This window comes from Salvelinus sp. IW2-2015, linkage group LG23 (genome assembly GCF_002910315.2).
Source record: "Salvelinus sp. IW2-2015 linkage group LG23, ASM291031v2, whole genome shotgun sequence".
Classification (NCBI taxonomy): domain Eukaryota; kingdom Metazoa; phylum Chordata; class Actinopteri; order Salmoniformes; family Salmonidae; genus Salvelinus; species Salvelinus sp. IW2-2015.
The window spans coordinates 44,037,698-44,063,658 of NC_036863.1; the positions used below are offsets into that span (position 1 = coordinate 44,037,698).

Here is a 25,961-nt window from a genome sequence, read left to right on the forward strand (position 1 = left end):
GTAACTAATGCAAGTCGCCTCTCACAGATTTACACAAACACTCGACATGAACTCCCAGAATCCAAGGACTGTAAAGGCAAGAGTTTCCATTCAGGGAAAAAAAAAAAAAAAAAAAAAAAAACTTGCCCTCTCCACTTTGTTTTCCTTATACGTAGCGCGCCTCCCCTCTGTATTTGTGGCCCCCAGTCTTTGCCCTCCCTCTTCTTAAAAAGGGTCACACGTGGAGATTGAGAGATGTGGGCAGAGCAGAAGAAGGGGTCGTGCAAACCAGGAGAAAGGGCATTCTAAAAAAAATACTAAAAAAAGAGAGGAAGTGAAGGTGCTGATACTAGCTCGGATGGTCGAATCCCCATAGCGGATGCTGGAGTTTTCGACTGAGGACGGATCGGACATCTGAGGTGAACCTGAGATTGAGAGGAAGAGGGCAAGATAAAGAAACATTACTATGGAAAATCAACATACTAATAATAAGTTATGATGAGGCACCACTAATCTTGGCAGCTCGTCACAGGTGTAACATCTTTGAGACATACCTCAGTGCGTCTAGCATGGGTAGCAGGTTAAGTAGAGCCGTGTCGCTTGGGTCGCTGAACCACGATTTGATGGGTATTGCGTTGTCTGAGGTGAACATAAATGTTTGACAAGAGGGTACGGAGACAGGCCAGCTCCATGACAGAACTGTTATAACCCAAAAGCCCCTTCTGTATAAGCAATCCAATGAAAAGGGCACTTGGCATCTACCTAAACTTAGTTTGAAATAATACATAGCCAAATATACTTAACATATAATCCTGTGTGAGTTGTACAGGTAACTGACTAAATAAAAGGAAACACCAACATAAAGTGTCTTAATAGGGTGTTRGGCCACCACGAGCCACCAGAACAGCATCATTATGCCTTGGCATAGATTCTACAAGAGTCTGGAACTCTATTGGATGGATGTGATGCCGAAATTCCATCATTTGGTGTTTCGCTTATGGTGGTGGAAAACGCTGTCTCAGGAGCAATTTCAGTGCCAGCAGAAATGATATTTGAATCCCATTTTGAATTTGCTTTAGGATATTGAATACCTAACTCAACTACCTCGTATCCCTGCACATCAACTTAGTTCTGGTACCCTTTGTATATACACACCAAAGCTATCGTTACTCATTGTGAATCAATTATTACATGTTTTACTTTTCTATTATTTTACTTTTCTATCTTTCTCTCTGCATTTTTGGAAGGGCCTGTAAATAAACATTTCACTTAGTACACACCTGTTTACGAAGTAAACGACAGAATTTATGACAGAATTTATGAATTGAACTTGTATTTCATGATTTGAAACTGAATTTAATGAATATTGTATTGTTTTAAAATGCAGTTTGAATATTCTAATCCAATATTTACATATTCAGTTTCAATATGGTAGATATTGCATTCATTGTCTGTGTATCAAGTTTAAACTATAATTTCAAGTTTAGCAAATAGCATAGTCAACTTCTCAGATTCAGTTTTCAAATTTAGATTCAACATCCTGGTACTTTGCCAGCCAGGAAAAGTAGAGGTGAACAGAACAGAATCAAATGCTCTCTGTGGTAAACTGAAGCTTCTGACAGTTTCTGAAGCCAAAATGGTATGTTTAATTTATTTTCTTCCTAGGAATTTGGCTCTATCATTTGAACCGTTTTGGCTATAAACTATTATGACCCCATTCCTGAAAGCAAAGACTCTGTGGAACATGGACGTTCCCCTTTACGATGATCACAGGCTGCACAGAACATTAGAAGTGTGTCACAATAATGCGCAATTTGGCCCCCAATTAAGAATATAGTTGAATGGCCCTGTCGTAGCCCTTCTAAGGATAGCCTTTTCACTCCCTATTTAAAAGCTTGCTCTTGTGACTGACTGGGTTCGAACTAGGTCTCCTACATGTYACAAGACTGTGTTAGCCCACTTAGCTAAAGCCTATAGGGATAAGTTCAGGAAGTTAATGTAAAGGACAACCTGCTTCTTGCTTAACGAGTACTGCTTCCCCCTGACTCAGCTCATACAGTACCGAGATCAAACTCAGAACTTTTGCCTCAAAACACACGACTGCCCTCCTGAAGCATTCCCACCAATTGTGCTATTAAAAAAGGCCTTCTTCAATTGTGCAAGGGGCGACCCTTCATGCTGAGGATTGAGTTCCACAAATCCCCATCTGCTACACTAATAGAAGTCTTCATGATCCAGCATGGTTACTCATCAAAACAGTTTGGTTTGGTGATAGATGCTAATATGATGAGCAACCCTAAGACCTGTTAGATGTGTTAGTTTCAAGTCTCCGGTAAGGGTAACGTGACCGTTAGCTTGCCGAGATAAAGCCTAGGCATTGGTCCTGTGACTTGGATAGGTCTATTCAAGGTGGTGGTCAAAGGGGGGGGGGGGGGTGAAATGTAACAGGTGGTTTGGTGACCACGCTTGCGTGATGAGTAACTTGTCGGAGACCTGAAAAGTTGCATTGTCTGGCGCACAGGAGACCTGGGTTAGAACCTCATTAGTCAAACTAACATCTCTTCAGGTCTCAGGCAAGGTTGCGCATCACATGCATGGATCACCAAACCACCTCTGTTGCATTTATTAAATGAGTGCACAGATCCTTCTGCTTGCCACTGAAAGTGTTGTGCATTAGGCCTGATTTCAAACACAGGTAGTTATATTGATGCCGTGATCTCAAATAATAGCTTGTTGCCAAAACGGTTCAAACACTAGAGCCAAATTAAAAATCGGAAGAATATAAATTCAACATGCCATATTGGCTTCAGAAACCGGCAGAAACTTCCGTTGTTTCCCCACAGAGAGCGTTTGATTCTATCTGTTCTCCTCTACCTTTCCTGGCTGGCAAAGTACCTCGATGTTGGTTTGGTTTTAAAAAGGAATTTAGAGAAATTAAATTTGAAAACTGAATCTCAGAGGTTGAACATATGAAACTTTGATACACCCTAAATTATAGTTTGCAAACTTGATACAGACAATGAATGCAATATACCATATTGAAACTTCATATCAGTTTGAATATTCAACGAAATTTTACAACTGAAAGCAATATTCATTCAATTCAGTTTCAAATCATGAAATACAAGTTCAATTTATGAATTCAATGATTACGCGTGTGCCTTGAATTCAAATTCCATATCCTAATACAAATTCAAAAACAATGTTGGCACTGAAATCACTCCATAGCTGCTCCAGAATCTCCCATACTGTTCAGATCTGTTGACTGAGGCACACACACACTGTTTAAATACCCTATTCTCCTTTGAGACCACTCAGTCACAGATCTGTTCTTCTAGCCATGGCATCCAAAATGATGCGCAACTGGGCATTGTTATACATGACCTTGAGCTAAAGTCCTGCATGGGTCAGTTTTTTGGAGCCGCACCCGCCCACATCAATTCCGAGCCCCACCCAATACCCGACATCAGGGAAGATCTCTAACCTGACCCACCCGCATTGAATTGTTCCGAGAGCCAATCCGTGACCCACCAAATAACATCAATTTATTTAAATAGTTTTTATGACTCCAGGCTATTATCCAACATTTGGACAAAAGGAAACCATGCCATGAATTAATAACAATATCTTATTTTCCCAATACGATGCAGCACATTAACTMAAATCACTTTGAAGAAAAAAAAAGCTTTCTAATTAGCCTTCTTATCTAATGAAACCTATAGCCGACATAACAAAGCCTTTACATTCAATATTGTTTAGTTCAAATAAATATTTTAATTGAAACTTAAACAATTCCGAGAACCGAATAGGCTGCAAAAATAGCCTACATTTATTTAGTAGTCTATCCTCAGTTTTACCAGCCGCACAGGTTGGAACTTCATATGCCCTGCAAATAGTCTGAACGAAAGCCTGAATGAATGTAATAATTAACTGAATTATCGTAAACAAATACCTGCTTGCACTTTTTGCAGGCTGTGTATCCATCTAGCCGTAGGCTATGATGTCTGCCTCACTATTACAGAATAGCATTCGGAACAATGCAACACAAGCTCCTGGATTTGTAAAACGTTTATCTTGATTTAAAACATTTCTTGATTTAAAACATTTCCTACCCACAATAAAATTGTTCTTTACAGTGTGCCGACCCTCGGGTTAAAATGTTTTCATTCCACATGCCAGCCGATTTTTTTTCCTTTTTTTTGCGGGTCGTCCGTGGGGAACTGTAGGTATCCGATCCGATGCAGGACTCTACCCTAAGCATGATGGGTTGTTAATTGCTTAATTAATGGAAAAATACACCCAAAACCACAAATTCCTATAATTTACAGTGTTAAATAACACTAAAATGTTATAACAAACAAGAAAATTTGTGGAAATTTGTTGCAGCTCAGGTCAATTACAAAACCCACAATGCAGTGCTCCTCTATGGGCTGGCTGGGCAACAGCATATGAAGTAGCTAATTAGCTGTAAAATCGCCTAAACAAACTGCACTATCGATATAGTTGTCTACCATCTCACCATGTTCAACGTGCAGATCGATGTACCTCGAAGAGTGGAGTCTGACATTCGCAACGACCAATGACCTAAAAGTCGTATTCCTATTAACTTCCAGTGTAGTGAGTGGCTTTACTGCAATGCTATGTGATACCGGCTGAATTTCTGCCTGCTTGAACGGCAATAGCTCAGATACACATGGCATCTGGAAATCAATGGAACATCGCCCAGAGATACACAAAAACAGTACAACATTCAAAATGGCAAAATCGTTCCTTTAACTCAGGAGCCGCGCCTTCTTTCAATATACTTTATATCCCTCATTTACTCAAGTGTTTCCTTTATTTTGGCAGTTACCTGTACATGTAGTAGCGTTGGGCGGTATCCAGATTATCATACCGTTTCTGTACCATACCGGGGTATACGGTATTACCGGAAGTGCACACAAGAGGMGCTATTTTTATTTTATTTTTTAAATACAATTTTCTTTACATTTTTAATCACTGAACAATTTAGGCAACAGGGATCTTGATCGAGAAAGGGATTGAACGTCTCTAGTCTGGGTACTAGTCTTTTTAGCTAACATTCCACTCCATGTCATTGCCAAAGAGACCGGCGTTTCAGCAATCTCAATTGCCGAATCTCAAAACATTCAATATGCAGCTAGATTTTGATGGACTGGTTTTGTCTGGACAAACAAAAAAGTATTGCTTAACTGGATACCAACATGTTCTGTGGAAGAAAAAAAAGGGATATAGCTCCAATATTTGGATAATCGTAATTGGATTATAGCTGTGAGGGTTATCGAATCATGATTGACTCCTCCGTTCTCCTCGAGCTCATTAATGATGAATGTTCATATTTGAAGATGGCAGAAAGGCCAGTCTCTTTAGCAATGACAAGGAGTGGAATGTTAGCTAAAGAGACTACTACTCAGACTAGAATGACTCTGCTGTAACCAAAAAGCTTTATTTTTGACAACTACCCACTTAGCAAACAAAATGCAAAGCTGGAGCCCTGAGCTGGATATAATTTGACATAAGTCATTATATGCAGGGGCGGAGCACACCCCCCCGCAGCACCCTAGTGACTTATTATCTTTCTTAAATGGTATACGGTATATCGCCCAAGCCTAACATGTAGTCATAACATGGTAACAGCTGCTTACCAGGGTGGATGCGGTAGGCTCCAGGGGAGTTGTCCAGGATGACTACGCTAGATAGATCATTGTGCACCACAGAAAGATCTTTAAAATAGCTACCCAGATCCAATGTACAGTGCTAAACAGAGAAATGAAAATTAGGAATAAAAGCGAGTTTTATATGTTGCAAAAGAGTGATAAGTCTAACTTTACAGAGAGAACCTAAAAATAATGACAGAGACAATCAAGGCCGGTTTCCTGGACACAGGATTTTTGTTTAAAGTGCTTTTTAGTGGAGGACGAGGCATAAATCTGTATCCGGGAAACCAGCCCTCAGAGTGTAAGACTGAGCAGAGTGCATAACTGTACAGAGCTGAAGTGAACCTGTCAGTGGGTTTGTTTACCTGTCTGTAGTATCTTCGTTTAAGGATGTCTCTGTCTAGCTTGTCAGACACGGCTGAGCCATATATTTCCATACTGGCCGTGAAAACCACCAGCTCATACCACTGACTCACCTAAAAAAAAAAAAAACGAGTTGCATCTCACACAAACAGCTAAGAGATCCAAACAAACGTGCACAAAATTATAAATCAGAGATTAACTGTATAGTACACAACCCCAAAATGAAAATGTATTGATTGCTAGCTCAAAACACTACTCAAATACATTTGTCGTCATCACGGTTGTCCAATTGCCCCTACCCTGACTGACAGTCCCCCTCATTCTATCACCAAGCAACCAACCCTGTCCAATCCCCCTCCAGCAGAGGCTTTAAATACACACACCTTTCCCTAAAATCAGTGTGGCGAGCGTGGTAAAACTGAGAAGACACCGTCTTGTCTGTCATTGAGTTTTGAAGCATTCTACCTGACAAAGTCATGTTAGAATATTTCAGTTATCCTGTAAGAGCTTTTGTGGTGAACCCATTACAGTGTTTCAGATGCCAAGCTTACGGTCATGTTGCAGCAGTGTGTAGGAGGGAGATTCCGAGATGTGAGAAGTGTGCAGGAGGGCACGGGACAAAGGAATGTGTAGTATCGGTGAAAAAATAAAGTCAATTGTGGCAGTGGCCATGTTGCTGGAGATCAGAATTACCCGGTGCGAGAGAGACAAGTTGAGGCTGCCAGGGTCAGAGTAGAACAGAAGGTGTCATATGCCGAGGCAGTGAAGAGAGTAGAGCAGGGTTTCCCAAAGTCGGTCCTCGGGGCCCCAAGGGGTGCGTGTTTTGGTTTTTGCTCTAGCACTACACAGCAGATTCAAATAATCATCAAGCTTTGATGATTTGAAGTCAGCTGTGCAGGTGTCAGGGCAAATACCAAAACACGCACCCCTTGGGGTCCCGACGACCGAGTTTGGGAAACACTGGAGTAAAGGATGATGGGTCAAAGGTGAGTACCAGGCCTTGGGCAATACAAAGTGATACGCATTTCTGCTTCGGTAAGGTTGGCTTCTTCACATTCATTGCCATGGTTATCAACTGTAGAAATAGAACGGAAATCACAGAAAACAGACGGGAGCTGTGGTGGGAGCTGCAGAGAAGTACTTGGGTGTATGAGGTTTTACTGCAGAAGAGTTACAAGGTGTGTGGAACGAAAGAGTACTGTCCTCCCAGGCCAGTAGTGGAATGGGGTGGTGTTGTCATTTTTAGGAAATAGTGGTATAGACAGTGTACAAAACACCTCTTTCCAAGACAGACTGACCAGGTGAAAGCTATGATCCCATWTTGATGTCACTTATTAAATCCACTTCAAATCAGTGTAGCAGACGGGTTAAAGACAGATTTTTAAGCCTTGAGACATGGATTGTTAACCGTGTGCCATTCAGAGGGCGAATGGGCAAGACAAAATATTTAAGTGTGGGGTATGGTAGTAGGTGCCAAGCACACCAGTTTGAGTGTTAAGAACTGCAACGTTGCTGGGCTTTTCACACTCAACAGTTTCCCATGTGTATCAAGAATGGTCCACGGCCCAAAGGACACCCAGCCAACTTGACAACTGAGGGAACGAAGCATTGGACAACATGGGCCAGCATCCCTGTGGAACGCTTGACACCTTTTAGAGTCAATGCTCCGACAAATTAAGGCTGTTCTGAGGGCAAAAGGGATGCAACTCAATATATTAGGAAGGTGTTCCTAATGTTTGGTACACTCAGTGTAGGGTTAGTTGGTCCTTTTTATTTTTGTATCACAAAATGTAACGTGATCGACTACACTYCCGCACAGTAGGTGGCAGCATGAACAAACAAAAGGTGCGACCGCCACGATACCAAAGAAAAAGAAACGTCAGCACCAGACCTTAACAGTTTGCAAGTGTTTGTTACAACACACCTTTCCTCTTATAACCTTTCCTTTGTGTTTTGGATGCATTTATTGATCACATAAGTTCTTATTTATTGATTTGTATTAGAATTTGATTGAGAACATTCACTGTTACTAATTGATATGTTTACCATAACTTTGTTTTACTAATGTTTTAACTTTCACTCCTGTGATATTCCTTTGAAATGTTATGAGGTTTATAAGTACATTTATATGCATTTGTTTTACCATATATCAGATCAGTCATGTATTTTTTTTATTTTCCAGTTAACCATCCCTTCACCGTAATCGTCCTAATATCCATTCATCCTTCAATATAATTTCATGATTTAAACTGCAATAATAACACTGCCATCCTCCTCTCTGTATTTTAAGTGGACACCACGACAATAGCCCCAACTCAAACGTCAAGATACAGTCCTTTATTCAAAGCACAACTAAGCAGTCGTTGGTACCAAGAAACACTGCAGAGAGAATAAACAAGATGCTAACACAAAAGTATTTAGCTGCTTGAAATCCTATAACCAAAGCTTATTTGAATAAATGTTCATACTTGCTACTATATTGTACTTATTTGGATGTTGACACAAAAGGCCCATCACTTACCACTTCTAAGAAGAAGTCCACATGCGGTCTTTTATGTACTAAAAACCTGAAAGGATGTTTGTCGATTACCACCTTCACGGGAGAGAAAGAGAATATGAATAAAAGAGAATAGGTAAGGTTAGGCGTGTGAGTCAGTCTGGTGTTTGTTGACAAGGTGACAGCACGACGCTAATTAATCAGACAGTGAACATATAGGCCAATACCGTTAGGATGAAGTCTGGTGGAGTGCCTGGTCTCACTTTGGATCTCCCTTTGGATCTCCCAGCCCCATCATGGTGGGAGTGGACTAGGGTCTCGTCAAGGTCCAGCACCAGAATCTTCCTCTTGACTGCATCTGATGAGCAGGAGCCCAAGTCCAATCACAGTCAATACCACAGAGAAAAACTAAAACAAGTAACCTCTCATTTTTCAATTTCAAAGCCATAGATCTCTGGTCTCTAGCCTGGTCCCAGATCTGTTTGTTAAGTCATACCAATAACTCCTACTGTCATAGCCTGGTCCAAGATCTGTTTGTTCTGTCGCGGCAACCCCTTACATTCAATGTCATGACAACGACAATAATAGTTTAGACATAATAGACATTTACAAACAAATACAAGAAYACGTTTCAGTACGATACAATACGCAAAAAAATAAAAAATAAATKTATCAATAATGGCTGTTGATGTGGAAAAGGCTTTCAACTGTCTTGAATGGTCTTTCCTATTAAAAAAAAAAAAAACTCTGCAAGCCTTCAACTTTCCAGCTGAAATACATGCAATAAAAATATTATAAATATCCTAAAGCAAAAATATACAAATACATCATCTGAAATTGCTTAAGAAAGGGGAACAAGACAGTGATGTATTCTCTCCCCTCCTGTTTGCACTGGCAAATTCAGAAAGAATTAGACAGGACCCAAAATGTAACAGCTATCAGTATTGGTAAACATGAATATAATCTAAACTTATTTGCCGATCTCCTGATATACCTGACCAATATTGAAAACTCAATGCCCCCCTTGTTAAAAAATATTTTCAGAATAATTAAATCTCAGGATATAAAATGTACATGTAAAAAAACTGAAATAATGGCAACAGGTAAAATAAAAATAATAACTCATGATCTACGGCAATACTTTAAGTGGACCACAAAAAATATAAAWTACTTAGGATGCTTAAGTGACAAAACAAATATAAAAGATGACTTTATCCCATTACTCAACAATATGAAAATAGACCTAATTAAATGGAACAATCTTCCTATGAATCTTATAGGTAGAATTAACCTCTTCAGAATGGCATGGCTCCCAAAATGTATATATTTTTTATTCTCTGTAATCCCAATTACCCCACCGAAGACATTTTTTAAAGTATACTCTTCCATAAGTCTTTATATAGTTTTAACCTCTCAGACTTGGAATTGTATCTACTCACCACCCAAGGCTTTTACTTGAGACATATGTTTGAATGCACTACAGGCCTCCCGAGAGGCGGAGCGGTCTAAGGCGTCACTACAGCCCCGGGTTCGATTCCAGGTTGCGTCACAGCCAGCCATGACCGAGAGATCCATGAGACGGCGCACAATTGTCTCAGTGTCGTCCGGGTTAGGGGAGGCTTTGGCTGGCCGCGATTTCCTTGTCCCATCGCACTCTAGGGACTCCTTGTGGCAGGTGTTTCCTCCGACACATTGGTGCAGCTGGCTTCCGGGTTAAGCAAGCAGTGCAGCTTGGCAGGGTCATGTTCTGGAGGATGCATGGTTCGACGCTCGTCTCTCCCGAGTCCATAGGGGAGTTGCAGCGATGGGACAAGACTAACTACCAATTGGATATCACGAAATTGGGGAGAAAACAGGGTTTTTAATGCACTAAAAAGGAACAATGGGTACATATTGAAGATGGGTTGGACGATACTCTTATCAATTACTTCGGTATTTTTATTTTTTTACATAACTGGAAAACAACCAATCCTCCATCGTTAAGACAATGGAAAAATAATATGCCAGAGTGTGGGCAACGGAGGAACAAAATGGTGCAATTTGAGGACGTGGCAGAGAGTAGCGCAGCCACTAGAGATAGGAGTGAGAACAAGTGGGTCTGGGCAGGTGTGATGTTTGTGTGTGTCTGTATGTTGTCTTTTGTATGTTCTGTACTGTAAGAAAAGTCAAGGCAGCAGTAACAGATCTGGGACAAGATTAAGACCCTTTGACCTTTTAGACACTATAGTGACAGGATACTTACCGAGTCTGTTTCTGGACACAGGCGACAGAGGTAATGTGTCATAACGTACTGTTTGGTACTGGATTACCTGCAGAGGTAGAGATGCGCAACGGTCACAATTGATAAACTGAAATGTCAAATTACCAAAACTTAACTTGTCAAAAATATTTTGGGGATAAACACAATAGGCCATTTGTTAAATACATTGTGGAGAAATACCAGCGTGCTGGAGTACTTTAAAAATATATTTCTTTGTTCTCTATTCACTTGGAACTAGGCCTAGATCAGTTGTGTGAACTGAACCACCCTCTGGTGGGTTCCAGACAGATGTCTATAAAGAAGTTATTTCTGTAGGTGTCAGTGTATACTGACAGTCAGATAGTTATGGGTACAGTAGTAGTGATGCGCAGGTTGACTCAACCTGTAGTCCCCGCAGTTATATCAGAGAGCGGCAGGTTTTAGGGTCATGAAATATTGTGTGGATGAAGGACGGGTGGGTGGCAGGCGGTTTGAATAGAGAGAAAATAAGGCATACAAATGCCTACATGTATAATTCTTGTGCAAGTTGTATCTATAGGCGACATGGAAGTTTTTCTTTCATAATTTTTTATCTGGAGTTAGTGCATAGCCCTTAGCCTAAGCTTTAGGGCCAAATACACGCTAATTGCCAAATGCTTTTGGGAACTTGGGCAGAAAAAGTTGACGTCAATAAAGTGAGGCAAGAACAACATCGCCGTTCATTCAATAAGAGAAGTTAAAAATAAATACTGAGTGAGACCCAGAAAAGTAGTCTGTTTGGGAAAGATTTGGTTAATTGGTAAAATAGGATGAATCGTGTGATGACCGCGAGGCGCAATTTTTTGTTGTTGACAGTCACAAAATGGGGACTTCAAAATGGCACATCAAGGGAGCTGAACTGTTCCAGCCTAGTCTCATAAACGAGACGTATCATAGTAAATATAAATCCAGGACTCAAATTAGTAAAATGTGTTACGTTTGGTATGGTTACATAAGACAGGTTACTTAAGGCAAAAACAAAAGTAGGGTGATTGGTCGAGGTGGATGGGTGGACATATAAACGCGAACATCTAGAAATCCAAAGGTTGTGTGTTCAAATCCCATCATGGACAGCTTTAGCATTTTAGCTCATTAAGAACTTTGCAACTACTTACTACTTTTTAGCTACTTAGCAACTACTTAGCATGTTAGGTTAAAGGTTTAGGTGAAGGTTTAGCTAACTCCTAACCTTAACACCTAGCCTAGCTAGCGTTAGCCACGTCACTAACGTTAGCAAACACAAACTGGAATTCGTAACATATTGTATGAATTACAATTGGTAACATACACAAAAGTATGTGTACACTCCAAATTAGTGGATTCGGCCATTTAAGCCACACACGTTKCTGACAGGTGTATAAAATTTTGCACACAGCCATGCAATCTCCATAGACAACCATTGGCAGTAGAATAGCCTTACTGAAGAGCTCAGTGACTTTCAACGTGGCACGGTCATAGGATGCCACCTTTCCAATAAGTCAGTTCTTCACATTTCTGCCCTGCTAGAGCTGCCCTGGTCAACTTTGTGCTGTTGTTGTGAAGTGGAAACGTCTAAAAGCAACAGCGGCTCAACTGTGAAGTGGTAGGCCACACAAGCTAACAGAACGGGACTGCCAAGTGCTGAATCGTGTAGTGTATAAAAATCCTGTCCTCAGTTGCAACACTCACACTACCAAGTTCCAAACCGCCTCTGAAAGCAACGTCAGTAAAATAACTTAGTCTGGAACTTCATGAAATGGATTTCCATGGCCAAGCAGCCTAAAATCACCATGTGCAATGCCAAGCGTCGGCTGGAGTGGTGTAAAGCTTACCGCCATTGTACTCTGGAGCAGTGGAAACGCGTTCTCTGGAGTGATGAATCACACTCCTCATCTGGTAGTCCGACGGACTAATCTGGGTTTGGCGGATGCCAGGAGAACGCTACCTGCCCCAATACATAGTTTCAACTGTAAAGTTTGGTGGAAAAGGAATAACGGCCTGGGGCTGTTTTTCCATGGTTGGGGCTAGGCCCCTTAGTTCCAGTGAAGGTTAATCTTAATGCTAAAGAATACAACAACATTCTAGACAATTCTGTGCTTCCAACTTTGTGGCAACAGTTTGGGGAAGGTCCTTTCCTGTTTCAGCATGACAATGCCCCAGTGCACAAACGAGGTCCATACAGAAATGGTTTGTCGAGATGGGTTTGGAAGAACTTGACTGGCCTGCACAGAGCCCGGACCTTAACCCCGTCGAACACCTTGGGGATGAATTGGAACGCCGACTGCGAGCCAGGCCTAATTGCCCAACATCTCTGCCCGACTTCACTAATGCKCTTGTGGCTGAATGTTAGCAAGTCCCTGCAGCAATGTTCCAATATCAAGTGAAAAGCCTTCCAAGAAGAGTTGGGACTGTTATTGCAGCAAACGCCATATTAACGACCATGATTTTGGAATGAGCTGTTCGACGAGCAGGTGTCCACATACTTTTGGTCGTCTAGTGTATCATACAAAATGGATGATGACATCCACAAATGAATAAATACCACACGAAATGTAACATATCATACTAATTGGAGTGTCCCGGATTTATATTACCTCAGTCCAGGTTGACTGTTCAGATGGGTTAAATGGAATCGTAGCCTAACTGAAATCTGGACACTGACTGTAGGTTTATAACCTCTCATATAGCCTACTACAATATGAGCTCCTGCAGAATTAAGGATTTCTTACAGTAAAATTATACACCAAATGTAAGTTGACTGGGGAACAATAGGGGGAAAATATTATTTCATTCTTTCAGCATCTTGAGAGAATGAATACGCGGTTAGGGATCATCTGTAAAAAGGTGCTATCTTTTATCAGCATCATAAAAGCTGATAGTATTTCAACCACATAAAATATGCATCCAAGCTGAACTTAAATCTTATAAAAAACATGTTTGGTCATTTTAACAGCTTTCAGTTGCCTTAAAACCATTCAAACTGAAATTTGGGATGGGAAACCCCTCACGTTAATTTAGAGTTATTGCATTTCTCCTTGGTCCATAAATGTCTTTACTGAATGGGAGAAGCAGAAATTGAAATGTATGCCTACCAACTTCAACTACACTTAACAAAAATATAGAAACATGTAAAGTGTGTTTCCCACATTTCAAGAGGTAAAATAAAAGATCCATACGCACAAAAGGCTTCTCTAATCGTGTGCACAAATTTGTTACATCCCTGTTATTGAGCATTTCTCCTTTGCCAAGATAATCCATCCACCTGGCAGGTGTGGAAAATCAAGAACCTGATTAAACAGCACGATCATTACATAGGTGCAACTTGTGCTGGGGACAAAAGGCCATTCAAATGTGCAGTTGTGTCACATAACACAATGCCACAGATGTCTCAAGTTGAGGGAGCGTGCAATTGGCATACTGACTGCAGGAATGTCCACCAGAGCTGTTGCCAATAACTTTTGTTAATTTCTCTACCATAAGCCGCATCCAACATCATTTTAGAGAATTTGGCAGTACATCCAACCGGCCTCACAACCGCGGACCACGTGTAACCACGCCACCCCAAGACCTCCACATCCGGGCTTGTTCACCTGCGGGATCGTCTGAGACCAGCTACCAAAACATGATGAAACTGTGGGTTTACACAACCTTAGAATTTCTGCATAAACTCTCAGGGAAGCACATCTGAATGCTGAATCTGAATGCTGAATGAATACCAGGGTCTTGACCTGACTGCAGTTTGGCGTCGTAAACCGACTTCAGTGGGCAAATGCTCACCTTCATTGGCTACTGGCATGCTGGAGAAGTGTGCTCTTCATGGATAAATCCCGGTTTCAACTGTCCATGGCAGACATCTATGGCGTTGTGTGGGTGAGCGGTTTGCTGTTGTCAACATTGTGGACAGAGTGCCCCATGGTAGAGGTAGGGTTACGGTATGGGCAGGCATAAGCTACAGACAATGAACACAACTGCATTTTATCGATGGTATCTCTGTGCATTCAAGTTGCTGTGACGAGATCCTGAGGCTCGTTATCATGCCCTTAATTCGCCACCATCACCATTTTGTTCCTCCGTTGCCCACACTCYGACAATGTTTCAGCATGATAACGCATGGCCATGTCGCAAGGATCTGAACACAATTCCTGGAAGCTGAAAACGTCCCAGTTCTTCCATGGCTTGCATACTCACTAGACATGTAGCTACCCACTGAGCAGGTTTGGGATGCTCTGGATCAACATGTACAACAGCGCGTTACAGTTCCCCCCAATATCCAGCAACTTCGCACAGCTATTGAAGATGAGTGGGAAACCATTTCACAGGCCACAATCAACAGCCTGATTAACTCTATGCAAAGGAGATGTGTCACGCTGCATGAGGCAAATGGTGGTCACACTACTGACTGGTTTTCTGATAAGGCTGTTGATTGTGGCCTGTGGAATGCTGTCCCACTCCTCTTCAATGGCTGTGCAAAGTTGCTGGATCATTTTTATATATACACACACTACCATTCAAAAGTTTGGGGTCACTTAGAAATGTCCGTGTTTTTGAAAGAAAAGCTAATTTTTTGGTCCATTAAAATAACATGAAATTGATCAGAAATACAGTGTAGACATTGTTAATGTTGTAAATGAATATTGTTGCTGGAAATGGCAGATTCTTTATGGAATATCTACACAGGCCCATTATCAAGTTTATAATTTTAAAAGGCTAATTGATTATTAGAAAAACCTTTTGCAATTATGTTAGCACAACTGAAAACTGGTTAAAGCAATAAAAAAAACTGGCCTTCTTCAGACGAGTTGAGTATCTGGAGCATCAGCATTTGTGGGTTTGATTACAGGCTCAAAATGGCCAGAAGCAAAGTACTTTCTTCTGAAACTCATCAGTCTATTCTTGTTCTGAGAAATGAAGGCTATTCCATGCGAGAAATTGCCAAGAAACTGAAGATCTCATAAACGCTGTGTACTACTCCCTTCACAGAACAGCACAAACTGTCTCTAACCAGAATCGAAAGAGGAGTGGGAGGCCCTGGTGCACAACTGAGCAAGAGGACAAGTACATTAGTGTCTCTAGTTTGAGAAACAGACACCGCACAARTCCTCAATTGGTAGTGGCTCACATCAACACCATTATCCCAGAAACCCTAGACCCACTCCAATTGGCATACCGCCCCAACAGATCCACAGATGATGCAATCTCTATTGCACTCAACACTGACCTTTCCCACCTGGACAAAATGAACACCTATGTGAGAATGCTATTCATTGACTACAGCTCAGCGTTCAACGCAATAGTGCCCTCAAAGCTCATCACTAAGCTAAGGACCCTGGGACTAAACACCTCCCTCTGCAACTGGATCCTGGACTTCCTGACAGGCCGCCCCCAGGTGGTAAGGGTAGGGAACATCACATCCGCCACGCTGATCCTCAACACGGGGGCCCCTCAGGGGTCAAGTTTCCCGATGACACAACAGTGGTAGGCCTGATCACCGACAACGATGAGACAACCTATAGGGAGGAGGTCAGAGACCTGGCCATGTGGTACCAGGACAACAACCTCTCCCTCAACGTGATCAAGACAAATTAGATAATTGTGGACTACAGGAAAAGGAGGACTGAGCACACCCCCATTTTCATCGACGGGGCTGTAGTGGAGCAGGTTGAGAGCTTCAAGTTCCTTGGTGTCCACATCAACAACAAACTATCATGGTCCAAACACACTAAGACAGTCGTGAAGAGGGCACGACCATGCCTATTCCCCCTCAGTAGACTGAAAAGATTTGCCATGGGTCCTCAGATCCTTAAAAAGTTCTACAGCTGCACCAGAGAGCATCCTGACTGGTTGCATCACTGCCTGGTATGGCAACTGCTCGGCCTCCGACCGCAAGGCACTACAGAGGGTAGTGCGTACGGCCCAGTACATCACTGGGGCCAAGCTTCCTGCCATCCAGGACCTCTATACCAGGCGATGTCAGAAGAATACCCAAAAAATTGTCAAAGACTCCAGCCACCCTACTCATAGACTGTTCTCTCTGCTACCCCACGGGAAACTGTACCGGAGCACCAAGTCGAGTTCCAAAAGGCTTCTTAACAGCTTCTACCCCCAAGCCATAAGACTCCTGAACAGCTAATCAATGTGCTAACCAGACCCCTCTTTTACACTGCTGCTACTCTGTTTATAATCTACGCATAGTCACTATCTCTGGAACTTCCGCACTCAACAACCCGGTCGCATTCCGCTTCGCTCCACAGGTGGTATCACATTTTCATTTCATTTCATTACAGTACAACGGTTTGATTTGTTTGATCGTAGCTAGCTACATAGCTAGCCACATAGCCGTCTTTGTATCAAAGATAATTGTGTAGTCTGGAGCGATTTTCTGGGTTAGCTGGCCAGCTATTGTCGTTCTTTTGGCGCAACGTAGCGTGGTCAGCGCTGCTGGCTAGCCAGCTAGCCCCCGAATAGTGTGGTGTTAGCTAGCTACATGGTTGTCTTTGCTGTCTTCGTATCCAAGATGGTTGTGTAGTTTAGAGTGTGTAGTTTTGGAGTGATTATCTTAATTTGCCGAGGTTAGCTGGCCAGCTATTTGTCGTCCTTAACGTAGGAGACACTGCTGGCTAGCCAACAGCTAGCCAACGTCTACCGAATAGAACTTCCGCACTCAACAACCCGGTCGCATTCCGCTTTGCTCCACAGGTAGTATCACATTTTCATTTCATTACAGTACAACGGTTTGATTTGTTTGATCGTAGCTAGCTACATAGCTAGCTACATAGCCGTCTTTGTATCAAAGATAATTGTGTAGTCTAGAGCGATTTTCTAGGTTAGCTAGCCAGCTATTGTCGTTCTTTTAACGCAACGTAACGTAATCAACACTGCTAGCTAGCCAGCTAGCCCCCGAATAGCAGCACTGTAGAAACTATTACACTCAACGGAACGACTTGATTAGTGTAGTGTCAACAACGCAGCCACTGCCAGCTAGCCTACAAAGTCAACAACGCAGCCACTGCCAGCTAGCCTACTTCAGCAGTACTGTATCATTTTATCATTTTAGTCAATAAGATTCTTGCTACGTAAGCTTAACTTTCTGAACATTCGAGACGTGTAGTCCACTTGTCATTCCAATCTCCTTTGCATTAGCGTAGCCTCTTCTGTAGCCTGTCAACTATGTGTCTGTCTATCCCTGTTTCTCCTCTCTGCACAGACCATACAAACGCTCCACACCGCGTGGCCGCGGCCACCCTAATCTGGTGGTCCCAGCGCGCACGACCCACGTGGAGTTCCAGGTCTCCGGTAGCCTCTGGAACTGCCGATCTGCGGCCAACAAGGCAGAGTTCATCTCAGCCTATGCCTCCTCCAGTCCCTCGACTTCTTGGCACTGACGGAAACATGGATCACCACAGATAACACTGCTACTCCTACTGCTCTCTCTTCGTCCGCCCACGTGTTCTCGGCACACCCCGAGAGCTTCTGGTCAGCGGGGTGGGTGGCACCGGGATCCTCATCTCTCCCAAGTGGTCATTCTCTCTTTCTCCCCTTACCCATCTGTCTATCGCCTCCTTTGAATTCCATGCTGTCACAGTTACCAGCCCTTTTCAAGCTTAACACCTTATCATTATCGCCCTCCAGGTTCCCTCGGAGAGTTCATCAATGAGCTTGATGCCTTGATAAGCTCTTTCCTGAGGACGGCTCACCTCTCACAGTTCTGGGCGACTTAACCTCCCCACGTCTACCTTTGACTCATTTCCTCTTGCCTCCTTCTTTCCACTCCTCTCCTCTTTTGACTCACCCTCTCACCTTCCCCCCCTACTCACAAGGAGGCAATACGCTCGACCTCATCTTTACTAGATGCTGTTCTTCCACTAACCTCATTGCAACTCCCCTCCAAGTCTCCGACCACTACCTTGTATCCTTTTCCCTCTCGCTCTCATCCAACACTTCCCACACTGCCCCTACTCGGATGGTATCGCGCCGTCCCAACCTTCGCTCTCTCTCCCCCGCTACTCTCTCCTCTTCCATCCTAATCTCTTCCCTCTGCTCAAACCTTCTCCAACCTATCTCCTGATTCTGCTCCTCAACCCTCCTCTCCTCCCTTTCTGCATCCTTTGACTCTCTCTGTCCCTATCCTCCAGGCCGGTCTGGTCCTCCCCTCCCGCTCCGTGGCTCGACGACTCATTGCGAGCTCACAGAACAGGGCTCCGGGCAGCCGAGCGGAAATGGAGGAAAACTCGCCTCCCTGCGGACCTGGCATCTTCTTCACTCCCTCCTCTCTACATTTTCCTCTTCTGTCTCTGCTGCTAAAGCCACTTTCTACCACTCTAAATTCCAAGCATCTGCCCTAACCCTAGGAAGCTCTTTGCCACCTTCTCCTCCTCCTGAATCCTCCTCCCCCTCCCCCCCCTCCTCCCTCTCTGCAGATGACTTCGTCAACCTTTTTGAAAAGAAGGTCGACGACATCCGATCCTCGTTTGCTAAGTCAAACGACACCGCTGGTTCTGCTCACACTGCCCTACCCTGTGCTCTGACCTCTTTCTCCCCCTCTCTCTCCAGATGAAATCTCGCGTCTTGTGACGGCCGGCCGCCAACAACCTGCCCGCTTGACCCTATCCCCTCCTCTCTTCTCCAGACCATTTCCGGAGACCTTCTCCCTTACCTCACCTCGCTCATCAACTCATCCCTGACCGCTGGCTACGTCCCTTCCGTCTTCAAGAGAGCGAGAGTTGCACCCCTTCTGAAAAAACCTACACTCGATCCCTCCGATGTCAACAATACAGACCAGTATCCCTTCTTTCTTTTTCTCAAACTCTTGAACGTGCCGTCCTTGGCCAGCTCTCCCGCTATCTCTCTCAGAATGACCTTCTTGATCCAAATCAGTCAGGTTTCAAGACTAGTCATTCAACTGAGACTGCTCTTCTCTGTATCACGGAGGCGCTCCGCACTGCTAAAGCTAACTCTCTCTCCTCTGCTCTCATCCTTCTAGCCCTATCGGCTGCCTTCGATACTGTGAACCATCAGATCCTCCTCTCCACCTCTCCGAGTTGGGCATCTCCGGCGCGGCCCACGCTTGGTTGCTCCTACCTGACGGTCGCTCCTACCAGGTGGCGTGGCGAGAATCTGTCTCCTCACCACGTGCTCTCACCACTGGTGTCCCCCAGGGCTCTGTTCTAGGCCCTCTCCTATCTCGCTATACACCAAGTCACTTGGCTCTGTCATAACCTCACATGGTCTCTCCTATCATTGCTATGCAGACGACAACAACTAATCTTCTCCTTTCCCCCTTCTGATGACCAGGTGGCGAATCGCATCTCTGCATGTCTGGCAGACATATCAGTGTGGATGACGGATCACCACCTCAGCTGAACCCCGCAAGACGGAGCTGCTCTTCCTCGGGGAAGGACTGCCCGTTCCATGATCTCGCCATCACGGTTGACAACTCCATTGTGTCCTCCTCCCAGAGCTAAGAACCTTGGCGTGATCCTGGACAACACCCTGTCGTTCTCAACTAACATCAAGGCGGTGGCCTGTTCCTGTAGGTTCATGCTCTACAACATCCGCAGAGTACGACCCTGCCTCACACAGGAAGCGGCGCAGGTCCTAATCCAGGCACTTGTCATCTCCCGTCTGGATTACTGCAACTCGCTGTTGGCTGGGCTCCCTGCCTGTGCCATTAAACCCCTACAACTCATCCAGAACGCCGCAGCCCGTCTGGTGTTCAACCTTCCCAAGTTCTCTCACGTCACCCCGCTCCTCCGCTCTCTCCACTGGCTTCCAGTTGAAGCTCGCATCCGCTACAAGACCATGGTGCTTGCCTACGGAGCTGTGAGGGGAACGGCACCTCAGTACCTCCAGGCTCTGATCAGGCCCTACACCCAAACAAGGGCACTGCGTTCATCCACCTCTGGCCTGCTCGCCTCCCTACCACTGAGGAAGTACAGTTCCCGCTCAGCCCAGTCAAAACTGTTCGCTGCTCTGGCCCCCAATGGTGGAACAAACTCCCTCACGACGCCAGGTCAGCGGAGTCAATCACCACCTTCCGGAGACACCTGAAACCCACCTCTTTTAAGGAATACCTAGGATAGGATAAAGTAATCCTTCTCACCCCCCCCTTACAAAGATTTAGATGCACTATTGTAAAGTGGCTGTTCCACTGGATGTCATAAGGTGAATGCACCAATTTGTAAGTCGCTCTGGATAAGAGCGTCTGCTAAATGACTTAAATGTAAAATGTAAATGTATCTCTACCTACATGTACATATTACCTTAATTACCTTGACTAACCGGTGCCCCTGCACATTGACTCTGTACATRGCCTCACTTGTTATTTTATTGCTGCTGTTTAATAATTTTTATTTCACCTTTATTTAACCAGGTAGGCTAGTTGAGAAGAAGTTCTCATTTGCAACTGCGACCTGGCCAAGATAAAGCAAAGCAGTTCGATACATACAACAACACAGAGTTACACATGGAATAAACAAACATAAGGTCAATATACAGTAGAAAAAAGTCTATGTACAGTGTGTGCAAATGAGGTAGGACAAGGGAGGTAAGGCAATAAATAGGCCATGGTGGCGAAGTAATTACAATATAGTAATTACAATATAGCAATTAACCTCTCTGGGATAGGTGGGACACTAGCGTCCCACCTGGCCAAAATCCAATGAAAATGCAGAGCGCCAAATTCAAATAAATTACTATAAAAATTTAACTTTCATTAAATCATACATGCAATACACCAAATTAAAGCTACACTTTGTGAATCCAGCCAACGTGTCAGATTTCAAAGAGACTTTACGGCGAAAGCAAACGATGCTATTATCTATGGATAGCACCCCGACAAACAAACAGACAATCATATTTCAACCCTCCAGGCGCGACACAAAACGCAGAAATAAAGATATAATTCAAGCCTTAACTTTGACAAGCTTCTTCTGTTGGCACGCCAATATGTCCCATAAACATCACAARTGGTCCTTTTGTTCGATTAATTCCGTCTATATATATCCAAAATGTCCATTTATTTGGCGCGTTTGATCCAGAAAAACACCTGTTCCAACTCGCGCAACATGACTACAAAATATCTCATAAGTTACCTGTAAGCTTTGTCCAAACATTTCAAACTACTTTCCTAATACAACTTTAGGTATTTTTTACGTAAATAATCAAAAAATTTAAGACGGGATATGCTGTGTTCTAAACTGGAGGAAAACAAAGTGTAGACAGGTTTCAGGTCACTCGCCTCTAACAAAGATTACACTTCCCTCTACCCTCGTTCTGAACAGTGCTACTTCTTCATTTCTCAAAGGAAAAACCTCAACCGATTTCTAAAGACTGTTGACATCCAGTGGAAGCGATAGGAACTGCAAGAAAGTCACTTAGAAATCTGGATTCCCAATGAAAACCCATTGAAAAGAGTGACCTCAAAAAACAATCTGAATGGTTTGTCCTCTGGGTTTCGCCTGCGAAATAAGTTCTGTTATACTCACAGACATGATTTAAACAGTTTTAGAAACTTCAGAGTGTTTTCTATCCAAATCTATAAATAATATGCATATCTTAGCTTCTGGGCCTGAGTAGCAGACAGTTTACTTTGGACATGCTTTTCATCCGGATGTCAAAATACCACCCCCTATCCCAAATAAGTTTTAAACACTGGAATAGTAGATGTGCAGAAGATGAATGTGCAAGTAGATATACTGGGATGCAAAGGAGCAAGATAAATAAATAAATACAGTATGGGGATGAGGTAGTTGGATGGGCCATTTACAGATGAGCTACGTACAGGTGCAGTGATATGTGAGCTGCTCTGACAGCTGGTGCTTAAAGTTAGTGAGGGAGATATGAGTCTTCAGCTTCAGTGATTTTTGCAGTTTGTTCCAGTTATTGGCAGCAGAGAACTTTAAGGAGGCCAAAGGAAGAACTGGCTTTGGGGGTAACCAGTGAGATATCTGCTGGAGCGCATGCTACAGGTGGGTGCTGCTATGGTGACCAGTGAGCTGAGAGAAGGCGGGGCTTAACCTAGCAAAGACTTGTAGATGACCTGGAACCAGTGAGTTTGGCGACGAGAGTGAAGCGAGGGCCAGCCAACGAGAGCGTACAGGTCGCAGTGGTGGGTAGTATATGGGGCTTTGGTGACAAAACGGATGGCACTGTGATAGACGGCATCCAATTTGTTGAGTAGAGTGTTGGAGGCTATTTTGTAAATGACATTGCCAAGTCGAGGATCGGTAGGATGGTCAGTTTTACGAGGGTAGCAGCATGAGTGAAAGATGCTTTGTTGCGAAAAAGGAAGCCGAGTCTAGATTTAATTTTGGATTGGAGATGCTTAATGTGAGTCTGGAAGGAGAGTTTACAGTCTAACCAGACACCTAGGTATTTGTAGTTGTCCACATATTCTAAGTCAGAGTCGTCCAGTGTAGTGATGCTGGACGGGCGGGCAGGTGCGGGCAGTAATCGGTTGAAGAGCATGCATTTAGTTTTACTTGCATTTAAGAGCAGTTGGAGGCCACGGAAGGAGAGTTGTATGGCATTGAAGCTCGTTTGGAGGTTAGTTAACACATTGTCCAAAGAAGGGCCAAATGTATACAGAATGGTGTCATCTTCGTAGAGGTGGATCAGAGAATCACCAGCAGCAAGAGCAACATCATTGATGTATACAGAGAAGAGTCAGCCTGAGAATTGAACTCTGTGGCACCCCCAGAGACTGCCAGAGGTCCGGACAACAAGCCCTCCGATTTGACACACTGAACTCTATCAGAGAAGTAGTTGGTGAACCAGGCGAGACAGTCAATTGAGAAACCAAGGCTGTTGAGTATGCCGATAAGAATGTGGTGATTGACAGAGTCGAAAGCCTTGGCCAGGTCGATGAATACGGCTGCACAGTAATGTCTCTTATCGATGGCGGTTATGATATCGTTTAGGACCTTGAGTGTGGCTGAGGTGCACCCATGACCAGCTCTGAAACCCGATTGAATAGCGCAAAAGGTACGGTGGGATTCGAAATGGTCAGTAATCTGTTTGTTAACTTGGCTCTCGAAGACCTTAGAAAGGCAGCGTAGGATAGATATAGGTCTGTAGCAGTTTGGGTCTAGTGTCTCCCCCTTTGAAGAGGGGGATGACCGTGGCAGCTTTCCAATCGTTGGGAATCTCAGACGATACGAAAGAGAGGTTGAACAGGCTAGTAATAGGGGTTGCAACAATTATGTTACTTTTATTTTCTACTCAACTATTTTTTGACTTAAGAAAAAAAATAAGTTAACTTCTTAACGCATTGTTGGTTAAGGTTGTAAGTAAACATTTCACTGTAAGGTCTACACCTGTTGTATTCAGCGCATGTGACAAATAAAATGTGTCAACTGCACGTTCCCTCAACTTGGGACATCTGTGGAATTGTGTTGTGTGAAAAAACGGCACATTTTGGAGTGGCCATTTATTTTCCCCAGCACAAGGTGCACCTGTGTAATGATCATGGTGTTTAATCAACTTCTTAATATCCCACACTTGTTAGGTGGATGGATTATCTTGGCAAGGGAAAAATGCTCACTAACASGGTTGTATACAAATTTGTGCACAAATTGAGAGAAATAAGCTTTTTGTATGTATGGACAATTTCAGAGACATTGTATTTAAGCTCATGAAACAATTTAAAATGTTGCGTTTTGCTCAGTGTAGTAGCACATGTTAAGACAAACCGTATTGATTACACCTGTTTGTCAGTTTTCCTCRAGGTCTTTGAAATGTTACCATGATTTAATTTGGAATCAAATAGCACAGTGAAGTACCATTCAGACCTTTTAATAGATAGATTGGCGTGTGTATGAATTTCCGATTAACTGTCTGTCAAGAGCATTGGCAAGTCCAAATGGGCCGTGTGTATATTAGTTTATCCAGCTTCCAATATCACTTATCCAAGTGATATCAATTTGGGGAAATACCTTAGCAGGGGCCAATATTATTACACTTTTAGTTCTAGAAAACTCACCGTCCGTAACTGCTTCCTGAGTATGTACAGAAWAAAMMMCCATATTCTAGATGTAACTCCGACGAAAGTGTGAATGCCAAGTAGGCGGTGACGGGTCTTCAGCATGGTACAACCCGAGCGACTCCAGTTGAGTAAAAGGACCTCAGCCTCTTCCTTCCCGAACTTGCAGGTAGAGTAGACACTGGCCAATGGCAATCGTGTGCTCAGTTCAAATCTCACTTTCGCCACACTCCACTGAAAATGAAAGAAAAAGTAGCCTACAACGCAAAACCGTCATTAAATACGAAAGCGAGGATTCCAGACGAATAACATTCACTGGTTCTCGGTCACTACCTAGCCCTCGCAAGCTAGACTTTGATTAAAGTGTGAAAAGAAGATGTCTTTATGCAAACAATGCCCCTCTAACCTTGCTTAGTTTCGTTGATAAATAAGTTGGTTTACGAAATATGGCAAAAGTCCCAACKAGACGCGGTCAACGCAACTTTCAAGGAAATGGACAGAGCACCGCCATAAGTGCCTCGCTGTCACTTCCGTAGAGAAAAACATGCGCTCCTTTCAAATACYTTCCTCCCGCGAAATAGTCACATCCAGGCCACAGGCATTGACCTCAATATGGTTAAGACCAGCCTTGACCAACAGGCAGGTCATTAGAAATACACTACTGCATTGTAATACTCTGTAATCTATTATGAAGCGCAATCAATGACCGTGGTGGATAAAATAATGCCAGACAGAACTATTTTGTTACACCCAGTCCAGACAACCGCTAGGCTGCAGTTCTGTTCTAAAACGACTCCAGTCCAGACAAACGTCTGCAGTGTAAATTGGGACCATAAAATTATGAATTAGAATACTAGAAGGGCCATGAACCTTACTAAGATTGTCCAAATGTCAGCCACGTTGGCCAGGGAGTTGGTCTTACCTGTGATGAAATGGTTTCCACACACATATAGCCACATTGGACACCAGGTCCCCACATTTCCTACACCGAATTCATTGATGATAAGACTTAGACAAGTTGTAAATGCAACAAGTACTCATATGTTATTATGTAATAGCACTCACAGCTTTCCAAGAAAACAAAATCTGAGACATTTATGGTCTGTTTGCATATAATTTAGAGGCTATTTAAATCAAATCACATTTTGTCACATGCGCCGAATACAACAGGTGTACAGTAGACCTTACAGTGAAATGCTTACTTACAAGCCC

At 43.3% G+C, this 25,961-nt stretch overlaps 1 protein-coding gene across 1 annotated transcript; it reads right to left on the minus strand.

Annotated features, from left to right (window-relative positions):
• On the minus strand, positions 1-25,341 carry LOC111950220 (CTD nuclear envelope phosphatase 1A-like). The gene is made up of 8 exons (XM_023967636.2): positions 24,750-25,341; positions 10,757-10,823; positions 8,742-8,872; positions 8,539-8,610; positions 6,020-6,130; positions 5,643-5,754; positions 534-618; positions 1-404 (listed from the first exon to the last, which is right to left on the minus strand). The coding sequence occupies exons 1-8, from the start codon at positions 24,852-24,854 to the stop codon at positions 329-331; spliced, it is 759 nt and encodes a 252-aa protein (XP_023823404.1). The 5' UTR covers positions 24,855-25,341; the 3' UTR covers positions 1-328.
• Positions 25,342-25,961: the final 620 nt, after the last annotated feature.